The sequence below is a fragment of the Dermatophagoides pteronyssinus genome, unplaced genomic scaffold, assembly GCF_027571235.1.
Source record: "Dermatophagoides pteronyssinus isolate colony J.1.1.1.1 unplaced genomic scaffold, Derpt_VIB-CSIC_2022.12 sq0005, whole genome shotgun sequence".
Lineage (NCBI taxonomy): Eukaryota > Metazoa > Arthropoda > Arachnida > Sarcoptiformes > Pyroglyphidae > Dermatophagoides > Dermatophagoides pteronyssinus.
In genome coordinates, this window is record NW_027461529.1 from 1,358,055 (window position 1) to 1,372,371 (window position 14,317).

A 14,317-nucleotide genomic window follows, 5' to 3' on the forward strand; every position below is an offset into this window, starting at 1 on the left:
ATGATTACTATCGATGTGTTGTTTCTGGAACACTATTTGAACACATTTTTTTCGTAGTCATCATCATCAACATCATTCTTTGTCTTCGTGGTCAAATTATCATCATCATCATCATCAACATCAACCATATAACGGACAGATTTTGTTTTTTTTCCAACATATAACTGTTGCACGAGTTCTAATTGCTTCTTTTTCTTTTTTTTTCATTTTGTTTTGTTTTAGTTTTAAACAAAAAAAAATTTCTGATTTCTCGGACAAAGCTTCAAAATCAAAATCGTACGCGAAAAACAAGACAAAATTTGTTGTTGTTGTTGTTGAAAAAGTCATCCTGGTCATTTACGTTGAAAATTTTGTTTTCACCACCACCATCATCATCATCATCATTTGAATCCTGTTCAAATAGCGGTCAAAAAGAAAAAGAAGAAGAAATTAAAATAAAACTGGATCGCTTCCATTGTTTTTTGTTTTTGTTTTTTTTTTTTCGTTTGTGATAGATGTATAAGTTTGCGTGTGTGTGTGTGTGTGTGTGTTGTTGTTGTTGCTTTTCCGAATAGTGAATGATGAAAACGATGACAAACACATTACCATTATCATCACTTATATAATTTGTAACTAGCATTTAAATTACAGAGATTTTCGGATACGGATTTAAAAAAAAAAAATCTTGTTTTTTTTCATGTTTGTTGCTGCAGAAGTAACAAGAAACAGAAGAAACAACAACAACCATAGCTATGATGTATAATCTTTTCTTTTCAATTCTTTTTAGATGAGAATCATATCATTCTGGAACATTTAAACATTTGTTATAATCAAGACATGTTTAAAAAAATATCCTTTCCCCTCATATTTTCATGATTGTTTTATGTGTAAATTGGTCGTTTACTCTTTAGGAATAACTTATATATTTTCATTCCATAATCCTATTTCTCTCTTCACTTTCTCTCCCTCTCTCTCTCTTGCACGTTCTCTTTCTTTTTACATAAATATAACGTGTCTGTCTGTCTCTCATTTTTTGTTTTTGTTTCTTCCTTTAGATTCCTAGAGAACAAACTTAAAGATTCAATAGTCTCTGTGTTCCAGAAAGAAATCCAGCAAAGAACTTTAATTTTCTTTTCTTTTTCTTCTTGTTTTTATTCTTTTTTTTTTTGTTTTTTAAATTTTAAACATTTGTGATGAACATCCAACACACACACCTGTTGCTTCTAACATCTTCTTAGGTGTCTGAATCTATCTATTACACATAAACATAAACATTTGCAAAGAGCAATAGTATCCCTCTAATTTATTTTTATTATATTAATTTTGTTTTTCGTGAATCGTATAGACACATACACAGGTTAATATGGATATAGACATTGAATGAAAGAAATTTTTCTTTTCTCGTTTTTTTTTCTTCTTACTTTCCATCATCAATATAACTATCGTTTCAATAGACATAGTTTGATTCATTTATGTTTAGTTGTCAGGTTGAATTAGATCGTTATAATTTTTTTTTTTTGAATATTTTTATTTTCGTTGTTCATGGAAATATTTATTCTAGCAAACAGCGGAAAAAAATATTTACTAAATCAAGAATTGAAAATTACAAACAAAATTTTTTGTTGTGTTTGGTGCCGGTGTATTACAAAATTGATGCCAAAAAGTGATATATATAATTTTTCTGTTTTTGTTTTTTTATGCTGTGATCGATATCGATGATGATTGATTTCCGATGATTTTTTTTTCCTGTTTTGTTTCTTTAATTTAAAAATTTTTAATTAAATAAAAAATGTATGATTAAATTGTGAATTTTTGTTTGTAACAAAATTTTTTTAACAACAGCCAAACGAATTCCAAAAAAAAATGAAGAGGTTTTTTACATCAACAAAAATCTTTGCTACAACACAACAACGTTCTTTGTTGTTAGCATTGATTTTATTATATTGTTTAACCGGTATACAAATTTTTGTACATGGTCAATTTATACATATTTTTGAAGTACAAGATGAAAATCGTGCACCAAAGTCAGATCTATTTGATCCATCACAATATAAATATGTTTCACCATCACAATTACAAAAACAACAAGAACAGAATAAATTGTTACAATTACAGAATCAGGCAGCTTCTAGGCAAAGTTCATCACTATCATCTCAAACACAATCATCATCATCATCATCATCATCATCACCATCATCAACACCATATTCTGATATATTACCAACACCATTGCCACAATCACCATTAATACGATCATCAATTGAACCGATTATTAATAATGCACCACAAGTACCTGAACTACGACGAACAACACCATTAAAACAAAGTTCGGTACAATATGTTGATGATAATTTAAATAATAATCAAAATAATAGCCATAATCATAATCATCATCATCATCATCAATATCAACCACAACAACATCAAAGTAATCGTATACGTATTGGATCAATACCAAGATCTAATCAAAATGCCTATTCAATGGCAAATCAAAATATTAGCATTAATAATCAACAACAACAACAACAACATTATCATCCATCAATAATAACAAATAGTTCTTTATTGCCAAATATTACTTATATGAATTCTATACGACGATTATTGCAACCAAATATTACGGCTACAGTATTACCATCAACGGTAACACAATCACCAATTACTACCGGTAATCATATACCGGAACAATATGATTCAGAAATTCGTAAACAATTACGTATGCAACAACAACAACAACAACAACAACATTCAGAGAATCGATATAGCCGTACACAACCATTACGGGTATCGGCACAAAATCAACGACAATATGTGGTTAGTATTTATATTTTTACATAACATTTATTCATAACAACTATGACATCAATCGGATATAAAATTGACAAAAAAATAAAGAGAAAGAATGAGTGAAAACATCGACCTAGAGCATAATAATTTTTATTTTTTTGCTCCCACGCGTGTAAACACATTCATCACATCCCATTATGATTATTAATGTCATTGTTCCATTTGGAATTCATTTTGTTTTTTTGCTTAATGGGCAGTAATTTTGAGGGGAAAAAACCTACTTACATATCATCAATGATGATATATTAGATTTATCTAGTTAAAAAATTTGATATGTATGTGATGTTCACATGAAAAATTCTACTTTTTTTCAATAAATTTTTGTCTATCGGTTGAGATGACCATCAGGACAAGTTCAAAGTTTTTTTTTGAAAAATTTCTGTTTTTTTTTCATTCAAATTAAACTAGGTTAAACATCCAAAAGTGATAACATCAAAATAATTTTCATTTTTGTTCTAATTTGATAACAATTTCCTTTGGGAATTCGATCATGTTGAGTATCACAAAGATTTAATCAGTTTAAAATTAGAACCTGTAGTTTGGATTGAATTTATTTCTAACTTTATTTTTAATTGAAAAATACTTATTATATCTAGGTACGTGTTCCTGCTCCATTTTCGGTCAATATTTCCAATCTACAATCACCATCACCAAATTTATTACCACAACAACAATTGCCACCAAATTTAAATCAATTACCACAACCATCACAGAATCAATATACACCAATACAGATTATTGTACCACCAAATGGTCAAAATTCTAATCAATCGGCATTACGATTATCAACATTGAATTCCGTTATGATAGCTGGTCAACAAGATAGAGGAATACCATCGAGCTTGTTGAATTCGTTTTTACAACGAACTCAAAATCAACTTCAATCACAATCACAATCACAAGTACAAACACCGCCACAACCACAACCGATTTCAAATCAACAACAACAACCGCAACAACAATCGCATCATCCAATAAGTTAGTATATAATAATATTGAATGACAAATCTTAATATTAATAATGAATTTTTATATGCAAAATATCAATTATACAGTTAATCAACCACAACCACCATATGCAGCTAATTTGCCTCAATTATATGCTTCATTACAATCTACACAAACGCCATCATCATCACAGCCGATGATTGCATCAGGTCATCATCAATCATCGAACCCATTACCACAGCCAACTATTATCACGACAAATACAAATAACGCTCCAATTGGACGATCTGTTAATGGAGTTTCCAACAATACACTTTCATCGTTGTTTAATCCACCAATCACCAACAAAGAAAGTCTTACCGATGAAGATATTAAATTGATTGAAGAACATAATCGTAAAGTTCAGTATTTCTTACAGCAAAGACAAGCAGAATTACAAGCACAACAAGAACGATTACGGCAACAAAAATTAGCTGAACAAGGTGCCCAAATGAAAGCCCAACAAGAAGCTGCCGCTCGTGCTGCTGCTGAACAAGAACGTATTCGAAGATTGAAAGCTGAACAAGAGGCTGCAGCTCGGGTAGCAGCCGAAAATGAACGCATTCGAAGATTAAAAGCTGAACAAGAAACAGCAGCTCGTGCAGCAGCCGAACAAGAACAATTACGACGTTTAAAAGCTGAACAGGAAGCTTCGGCTAGAGCTGCTGCTGATCAAGAAAGAATCGCTAGAATTCGAGCTGAACAAGAACGTATTCAAAGAATTCGTGCTGAACAAGAAGCGGCAGCGCGTGCAGCTGCTGAACAAGAACGTATTCAAAGAATTCGAGCTGAACAGGAAGCAGCGGTTCGTGCAGCTGCTGAGCAAGAGCGTATTCAGAGAATTCGAGCTGAACAAGAAGCTGCAGCCCGTGCAGCTGCTGAACAAGAACGTATTCAAAGAATTCGAGCCGAACAACAAGCAGCAGCTGAACAGGAACAGATACGACGCTTAAAAGCTGAACAAGAAGCGGCCGCTCGTGCAGCAGCCGATCATGAACGAATTCGAAGAATGAAAGCTGAACAGGAAGCTGTGGCACGAATCGCAGCTGAACAAGAACGTATTCGAAGATTGAAAGCTGAACAAGAAGTTCTTGAACAACAACAATTGCAAAAACATCGTGAAGAACAAGAGATGGCAGCACGAGCTGCTGCAGAACAGGAAAGATTGAGACGAATTCGTGAAGAACAAGAACGCTATCAAAAATTGAAAGAGCAAGAATCGGAACAAGAACGACAACGGCAATTGCGTGCTCAACATGAAGCAGCAATTCGTATGGCTAATGCTGATCGTTCTTCGCGATTGCAAAGGATTCAAAATGCACAAGAATTGGCAGCTCTACGATATCATCAGAATGCACAATTACTTGGAGCATCTAATTTGACTTCAAACAGTCTGTCCTATCAAGCCGAACCAAGTTTAGCACTTGATGAAGCTTCATTGAATAGCAATAGACAATCAACTGTTTCGCGATCTCAAGTCGATAATACCGGTCTTGTTGATGCAGCTCGTATCCGTGCTGAAAAAGAGGCACTGGCTGAACAAGAACGTTTATTACGATTTCAGGCCAGTCAACAAGCGTTAGCACAGCAACAGGCAGCTGAACAGAATCGTTTACGACGACTTCGAGAAGAAGAATCATTACAAGCAGAAGAAGAAAGATTAGCACGTGAAGCACAAGAACAACAAATTCTTCGTGCACGTAATGAACAAAGTCGATTGATTAATGCTGCTAGAGAGGCAGCAATTCGTGATCCAGCAACAATGTCTTATACACCTTACACTGAAGATTTGCATAAATATCAAACGTCCAATGTATCAAATTCGCAACAATATGGTAGCCTTAACAATGTTCGATCACCGGAACCAGCTGTATCTCGTCAAACTGCATCATCACAAGCAAATCCGGTTAATATTCGAAGTATCAGTGCAGATTACACTGATAGACGATCACGTAATTTTCTTACAAAAAAAATTATCATTATGAAATTTTAACCAATTTTTTTTTCTCATGCAATTCATAGTTTCTAATTCTAATCAAATTGATTCTTCATTACCATTAACATCAAAAAATGAATCACATTTTAAACCGGCTAAAATAAGTTTACAAGAATTACCACCGGATCTAGATAGAGATGGTATTCCAGGTGTTGCTGGTCGAGATTATCCAACATTAACTGAGATACCAAAAACATCATTTTCATGTGCCAGACAACCATTGAATGGTTATTATGCTGATACAGGTATATAATTTTGTTTTTCGTTTTTTTTTTCAAAAAAAAAAATTAATCATTTATCAAATTTAAAGAAACGGCATGTCAAGTTGTACACATGTGTCAAATGGGTGGTGTACAGGATTCATTCATATGTCCAAATGGTACAATTTGGAATCAGGAAAAATTTGCATGTCAATGGTGGTACGAGGTAATTTGAATTTTCAAAAAATTAAAATCTTATCCATTATGAATTAACAAAAAAATTTGTTTATTAATTATATAGGTGAATTGTGCGACAGCTCCAACTTTTTATGCTCTTAATAATAATTTATATAAAGGTAAAAATGATGGAAAAAATGAGCAGAGCTCATTTAATTCCGCATCTTCATCATCACCAACTTCATCATTATCCCGACAGCTTTAAATTAAATGCAATTATGAATAATTAAATAATTTTTTTTTTTACTTGTAAACTCAAACATTCAAACAAACATACATAATTCATACACACATAAACAAAATTGTTTACTTCAATTATTATTTTTTTCTTCATAAATTCGATCGACTGCCGAAAGAATTGAACAATCTATTTTTTTTTATTGAACAAATTGATTTTCAACAACAATTAAATCATCATTTTTGAGTAAGCAATATTTGTAATTGGATCGTTTATTGCCATAGATTACCAAAAGAAAATTAAATAAATAAATAAAATAAAACAAAATTTAAAAAAAATTGAAAGAAATAAACTGTGTAAAAATGAAATTAAAAATTATTTACATTTATTAAAAACAAAAACAAAATAATAACTAGAGGCAAAACAAAAAAGTGATGATGCTGTTTTGTTATGAATCAATAAATTAAATGGAATCCTATGAAATAATTAACATGATTGATTAATCAATTATGTGAATTATAATGTTACAAGTTTTTCATTGTTTTTTATTATCATTAATATCATTACATTCATATTCGGTGGTTAATGTTGAACACGATGATTTACATACAATTGAACAACAGAATTGAAATACACATTCACATTTATATGTTTTCAATCTTGTTCGTTTACGATAACCTGAATTGCAACAAAGTTTATCACACGATTCGATCGGTGGCCATTGTTGATATTGATTTTTTATTTCATCAATATCATTAATGATGGAAGTATTTGTTCCAACCATACATAATAATGATTCATTTGGTTTGGATGATATTTGATTATTTGATGATTGTTTTATTGTTTGACAATGATTAATTGATGGTTTAATATAGATTAAATCACGTTTACTTGCTTTTATATTTAAATCATTCAAACGATTCATATTTGGTTGATTCAAATCAAATAATGTTATATTAATGAATGCTTTTTGTAATTGTTTTAATTGATTTAATTTTATCGATTTTTTTCTTATATGTTTTTCATATTTTTGTCGAAATGATTTATTTAGCCATGAATATGATACCATTTTAGCACCAATATAACGATTATATAATAATTGTGTTGCCTGTCGAAATCCACGTATCGTATGCCAACATGTACGAAATGTACATGATCCACTAAAACCATGACATTGACAACGATATATTAGGCCATCACGAATAATCTGTATTTATACAATGAATAAGATGAATATTCATAATTTTTTTTTAAATTTTTGCTGCTGATAATCAAAGAAAACAAAAATTATCGATCTTTACCTTACGGCCAACATTATTATTATGTAAATTTATTAATGAATATGGTGACATAATTTGATGTTCGGATGAATCAAGAAAAATTCTTGCTGTTTCTACACCGAATTGTATATTATGTGAACAACCATTCCATTTCCATTCTTGATTTGAATGTAAATCATTTGTTGATGATTGCAATAAATTATCTTCATTAGATGATGATGATGTTGTGAAAAATGAGGATGATGATGATGAGGAAGAATAATCAGTAATATCAAACAAATCGATTTGGTTATAATCTTTTTTTAAAGATCTACAGGAACAATATGGAAAATTACTTCGCGTACATGCTTCACTTAATGTATAAACAACGGCAGCGGCAAATAATGCATGTGCAAATGATGCTTCTTTTGTGCCTGAAAAAGTTATTTTACATTTGAAATTTCATTTTAAAAAAATAAATGGGTTAATTAATATGATTATTACTATAACATACCTTTGATATTAATATCAGTTATATTAACATATAAACGATTTAATGAATTCTGTATCCATGTTGAACAATTCCATGATGGATGTAATTGTATACGATTATTAAATAATTGTTGACATTCGGAAAGTGCAATTTGTATACCTTTCCTTATTACTGATAATATTTCCGGACTTTTTTGACAAATTTTTAATTGTTGTACATTTAGATTCGGTATCCGTTGACAGATCATATTTTGACATAAACACAATGGTAAATTCAATGATAATGTACTGTATGAAAATTTAATTGAAATAATTTATTTAAATTTTTGAATTGATTTTAGTTTGTTTGTTTTGTTTGTTTGGTAGAAAAAGAAAGAAAACAAAACTCACCTGATCAAATAAAGTAAAAATATTGAATTAAAATTTTTGACATTAATTTGATGAATGGTGAACATAATTAAGTTTCCATCAAAATCGGATATGTTTTTATCCACCATTTAATTTACAATCAATTTGGATTGAATTTTGTTGTTGTTGTTGTTGATTTTTTTTCTGGAGCAAGTTCTGTATTCAGTCACTATGATACGTTATTAATGAAAGTTTATAACATTAGAATTGAGGTAATAATAATAGGTAATATAAAAGTAATAAATATGATGACATCATGATAATTGAATTTTATAATTAAATCAACAAAAACAATTAATCAGTGAAGAAACAACAGATAAAATAATTATTGAATGTTGACAATGATGATGATTGTATCAACATTAACATTTGAAACAAAAAAAAAAATCCGAGGTTTATCACAATCGATTCAAATATTGTCTGGGTGAAAAAAAAAGTTTATTTTTGAAATTATGAGCGGAAAAAAAAATAGAATCGTGCCTTGAATTGATTGAAAAAATCTATAACACTAATTTTTGTTAGAAGAAGAAGAAAAATGATAATAAAAAGAAAAGAAAATGTCAAACAATCTGAATGAGCGTCATTGGATGAATAAATATAGAAAATACTGAAAAACAAAATCGACAACAACAACAACAACAACAACGATAATGACAATCAATTAAACCAAAAACAAAAAATAACAGGAAAAATAATAATAATTAAAAACTACCGGCCGAAAAGAAAAACAATATTAAACAAAAAAAAAAAAAAAATGATGACAATTGACGTTTCATCAGTTATATTTGATGATTATTGAAATGAATAAAAATGAATGTTGATTCTTGTTGTTCACTATTTTTTCAAATGAATAAATGAAAAAGAATTGTTCATTAAATAGCCATTAACATTATTGATTGTTTGGGGAGCCTCAAATGTTTTTTTTCTATGAAAACAATTTTCCTTGTGTTTTATTTTCTGAATGAACGATTAGAACTCAATTGGATACGTCACCCACTTATGAGAAAAAAAACACCATGTGTAAATACAAATTCTGTGAATAGAATTCTATCAACACAACAACAACAACAAAAAAAGAAAAAGAAAAACTGTTACATTGAAACAAAATAAAATCCTAATGATCAGAGAATGACATGTTGATTATCATTTTTTTTCTCTCTTCTTTTTTTCACCATCATCATCATCGTCAGCATACGTCAATATATGAATAAACCTTTCAACACTGATTAGTAATTGAATGAGTTAGTGTAAAACCAAACCGAACCGAACCGAAAAAAAAATTGACGGGATCTCTAAAATAGTTTAACGATTTGTCTGATGGATGAAATAAACTACACAAAAAAATAATAACTTGATCAAAAATCCTCATCACTCATAGGATCATTGGCTTTTGATCTTTTTTTTTCTATCTTGAAAGATTCATTCATTCACCTCATTAAAAATTGACAAAATTAATGAATATAGGTTAATTAATTAATTAAATAATAGTAATAACTTTTTTTTATAAACATAACGTTGTCATAGTATTTGTTGATGATGATGATGATGATGAAGATAATGATAATTATACTCGTATCTTACCATATAATTTTTGTGGTCCTTCATTAGTCGTTGTTGTTGTTGTTTTTTTTTGTTTGTTCGTCGTTGAAATGAAATTTATCTTGAATCTTGAATTTTGTTCATTACATTGACTTTAAAATGTTTCTGTTATGATTTTTTATTATTATTATTATCTAAAAATGTTGGTTGAAATGAAAATAATTCTAGCTTTGAAATTCGAACAAATTATTACATCATCTATTTAATCTAACACAAGAATGAATGCTTATATAACCTGACAACGGCTAAAATTTCATCTGCATCGAGTTGGTGAAAAGTTTTTACTATTTTTTTTTCCAGACTTTTTTTTAGCCAATGTTAATGATGATGATGATGATGATGATGAAAATTGTCTCGACACAGTCTCGAATCGATCATCAAAATGATCGATTCATGTGTTTCAACTTTATTTATAAGAATGAAATGTGTTTTACTTGTTTTTAATGAATTTAACTATGACATGACAAGCCAACATATAATCATCAATTTGATTGATATAAATGGACAACAATTTTAACGAGAGAATTTTTTTTCAATTATATAACATTTATAATATCTATCCGATCACGAATTAATCCAAGCTTTCATTTATGATTATAATCAAAAATGTATGTCCGTAAAAAATAAAATAAAATTAATTATACCCAAACATTGTAAACATTTTTCATTGTTTATTTTTTTTTTATAATCATTGAATAAAACGATTGATGTCAATCAAAAAAAAAATGAAAATTCAATTTCATTCATCATTTATAATAATGGATGGTTCATAATCCATTCAAATGAATGTCAATAAAAATTGAATGAATAACAATGAAAAAAAAACAGGATTAATATTAATTCATTTTGACAAATATTCTAATTTAACAAACAATGTTGATATGAAAACAAAAAATTAATTATACAAAAAATAAACTTTCTGTCTATATATAAAATATTGAAAAATTCACATTTTTTTTTGTTGAAAACATAATCACCATCAAACATTTACAACAAAACAACCAAATTGATGATCAGAATTAGTGAAGAATTCTCCAAAAAAAAGATAATTGAACAATGAAAAAAGTTTGTGATGTGAAAAAAAAACACACATACAACAAATATGACGACGATGATGGCGACGATAATAATAATAATGATGATGGTTATGGTGTGTGTGTGTGTGTGTGGCGACAAATAAAATTCTTTTTATTGGACATTTAAATTTTTATTATATCAATTATCATCATTTGATATAGTCGTGAATGATGATTTTGAATATATTTTTTTTTGGTAATGAAAAAAACCCAATGAATAATTTCGTTTAGGAATAAAAATTTAAATGTTAATGATGATGATGATGATTAAATGAAATCATAAAAATTTAGCTGAAAAAAAAGGAAATTCTTCACAGTATTGAATTTGTTATTTTAATGATGCAATTGCAAAAAAAAGTTGATAATTTTAGATTTTTTTTGAATTGAAAAACATCATTGATTACACGGAAATGAATGATGATGTAACTTGATGAATGAATGAATGAATGGATGAATATTTAAAAAAACAAAGATCACTAAGAAGAAATTCATCAAAGTTGAACAATTCCTGATAAATGTTATTAAAATTTTTAATGATTTTATAATTAAAATAAGTATTCTGTAATCAAATCAATTCATTACATACACACATTTTGTATGCACATTGTTTTTTTTTTTTTTGAACATCACATATTTGGATTTAGAATACTAATCATCAGATATATAAACCGGATAAAATAGATACCATCATCATCATCACCATAATCGAATATATATATGAAAATATTATGATAACAAATATTTTTTTGTTTTGTTTAAAACATCCAATCAAACATACACTGAACAATAGCAAATATAGAATGAATTGAAATGGATTAAATGTTGTTCTATAGTCAATCGAATCGATAAAGATTGATGTAATTGAGAGAATGGGAGATATAGATATAGTCAAAGAAAAATCAAACAAAACAAAAAATTTATTTATTTTTCTAAACATAAATAACATTGGCTACGAAATATGATAATTTTTGTTCGGTTCTGTTCGTTGTTACTTCTTCTTCTTCATTCAATGTTTCCACAAACATTATTGACAACTATCAATTAAAATTTATGATTAATTAACTTTTTCTTTTTTTTATGTTTCATACGAAAAACAACAAAAATTTTTAATTAATGAATTATTGAAAAAAAAATACGAGAAACAAACATGCCGAAAAGATAATTTCAATTCATCAAAATCAAAAATCAAAAAAAAAAAATTGTAAGGATCATCATCACATATCATCATCATCATCATCATCATATAATGAATGAATCATGTTATCGATAATATTTGGTGGCTACCATCTTGTTTTTTTTAATCAATGATTGCACACACACACTTTCACACTCAATAACATATGGAAATTATTTATTGAAAAACATGAATTGGCCGGTTGTCGGACATGTTTTTTTTATTTTTTGTTGGGCCGCACACACACACAAGATGCTATATCTTATTGATCATCTTTGAAGAATAAGATAATTTGTGTTTTTGTTTTTCAAAAATCTGTACATCTTTTCTATGTTAAATATTCCTAATGTATAATTTGCATTTATTATTAATTAATAATTTTCTTTTTCCTGACAAAAAAAACAACAACAACAATGATGACGACTTTGATGATGGACAATAATAATGTAGTTGATGAAACCAAACAACAAAATGAAAAAAATGAATTTCAAATTTTTGTTTTGTTTTTCAGATAAAGATAAGATGAATGCACGAAATGAAAAAAAAACATAAAGGTGTTGATTATTGAAACAAAATTGATAAATAATTGAATCAAAAAAGAAGAACTTTGATGATAAGATCAAAGATAATTACAATTTTTTTTTGTTTGTAATATTCAAAGCAACTTTGTTTATGTTTCAATGTATTGAAGATATTCGAAATACAAATGAAACAAACAAACATTATCATTTAATTGTACAATGCAAATACATTTCCGATTCGATATTGTTTAGTCAATGTTTGTGATAAGTATGTTTGTGTGATTAACTTTTGGAGTATTTTTTCATTGTTTGAAACAAAAAACAAAACAAAAAAAAATCCATTCTTCATGATGCACAAATGAAATGATTATCATGACTATCGTGATACATCTTAATTTTTGTCATTTAATTTTTGGTTTAATTGTAAAAGAAAAGATTATAATCTAAAATAACCGGAAGTAAAATCATAAATAATTTCAAATTATGTAATCGTTTTTGATGTAAAATTGTTTTTAAATTTATCAAATAACATTGCCATCTAACGACAATAATTAACAAAAAAAATAATTCATAGAAAAAAAATTAGAAATATTGCAAATAGATGGCGATAGCTATTTCACGATTTATGATTCGAAACTTTTTAGAATTATGAAAAAAAAACTTTTTATTTATTAATCTCAAATTTCCAAACGAATATAAGAAAAAAAAATGAAAATATATAAAATTGGCAAAATGAATATAATCCATACAAATGAAATTAAAATGTTACTGTTGATTCAACAACAGCATTCATGCAAAAAAACACACCAAAAATTCACACGAATCAGGTTCGAATCAGTTTGTTTCAAAAAAAAAATTATCAATTTTAAATGAATATTTAGAAAAAAAAGACAATGAAAGAAAATTGAAAATTTCAATGTGTGTTTGTTTGTTTTTTTTTCATTTAAATTGTTATAATTATGTAATCATGATAAATGTATAGAATTGAATAATATTAGCAGCTTTTCTGAATGTTAGATGAAAAAAAAGGTGATGATTATGTTTGATTATGATTGTTATTTATTTACAACAATGGCAAATGAATATGAAGATAAAATAAAATGAAAGTATAACAATCATATATGAAAGATTCAAACATTTATATGTCTTTCTGCGAGTGTTTATGTGTTTATATGTATTTAGATTTGTAATTTTTTTTTGCCATTTTTTTTTGCATGCAACATGTTGATGCAAATCCTATTGGCACGTATATTTATTTGAATAAAGCAGAAAGAAGAAGAAGAAGAAAATAAAAATTTGCCAATAAAAAGTCAAGGTGGCCAATACGTGTTTGATTGGTTATTGTGTTTTTTTTTGTTGGTTAT

The 14,317-nt window shown here is 28.0% G+C and overlaps 2 protein-coding genes across 3 annotated transcripts; one reads left to right on the forward strand and one right to left on the reverse strand.

Moving 5' to 3' along the window:
- Positions 1–1,827: 1,827 nt before the first annotated feature.
- Positions 1,828–6,720, forward strand: LOC113789911 (uncharacterized). Its single transcript, XM_027339510.2, has 6 exons — positions 1,828–2,793; positions 3,423–3,804; positions 3,882–5,765; positions 5,836–6,054; positions 6,120–6,235; positions 6,311–6,720. Exons 1-6 carry the CDS (start codon positions 1,843–1,845, stop codon positions 6,449–6,451), a joined length of 3,693 nt encoding a protein of 1,230 aa, XP_027195311.1. The 5' UTR covers positions 1,828–1,842; the 3' UTR covers positions 6,452–6,720.
- On the reverse strand, positions 6,655–11,470 carry LOC113789916 (protein Wnt-7b-like). 2 transcript variants are annotated; one of them, XM_075819935.1, is made up of 5 exons: positions 11,278–11,470; positions 8,566–8,752; positions 8,198–8,463; positions 7,726–8,117; positions 6,655–7,631 (listed from the first exon to the last, which is right to left on the reverse strand). In XM_075819935.1, exons 2-5 carry the CDS (start codon positions 8,670–8,672, stop codon positions 6,960–6,962), a joined length of 1,437 nt encoding a protein of 478 aa, XP_075676050.1. In that variant the 5' UTR covers positions 8,673–8,752; positions 11,278–11,470; the 3' UTR covers positions 6,655–6,959. The 2 variants fall into 2 exon arrangements, with proteins under 2 accessions (XP_075676050.1, XP_027195315.1); XM_027339514.2 differs by lacking the exon at positions 11,278–11,470 and adding an exon at positions 10,165–10,633.
- Positions 11,471–14,317: the final 2,847 nt, after the last annotated feature.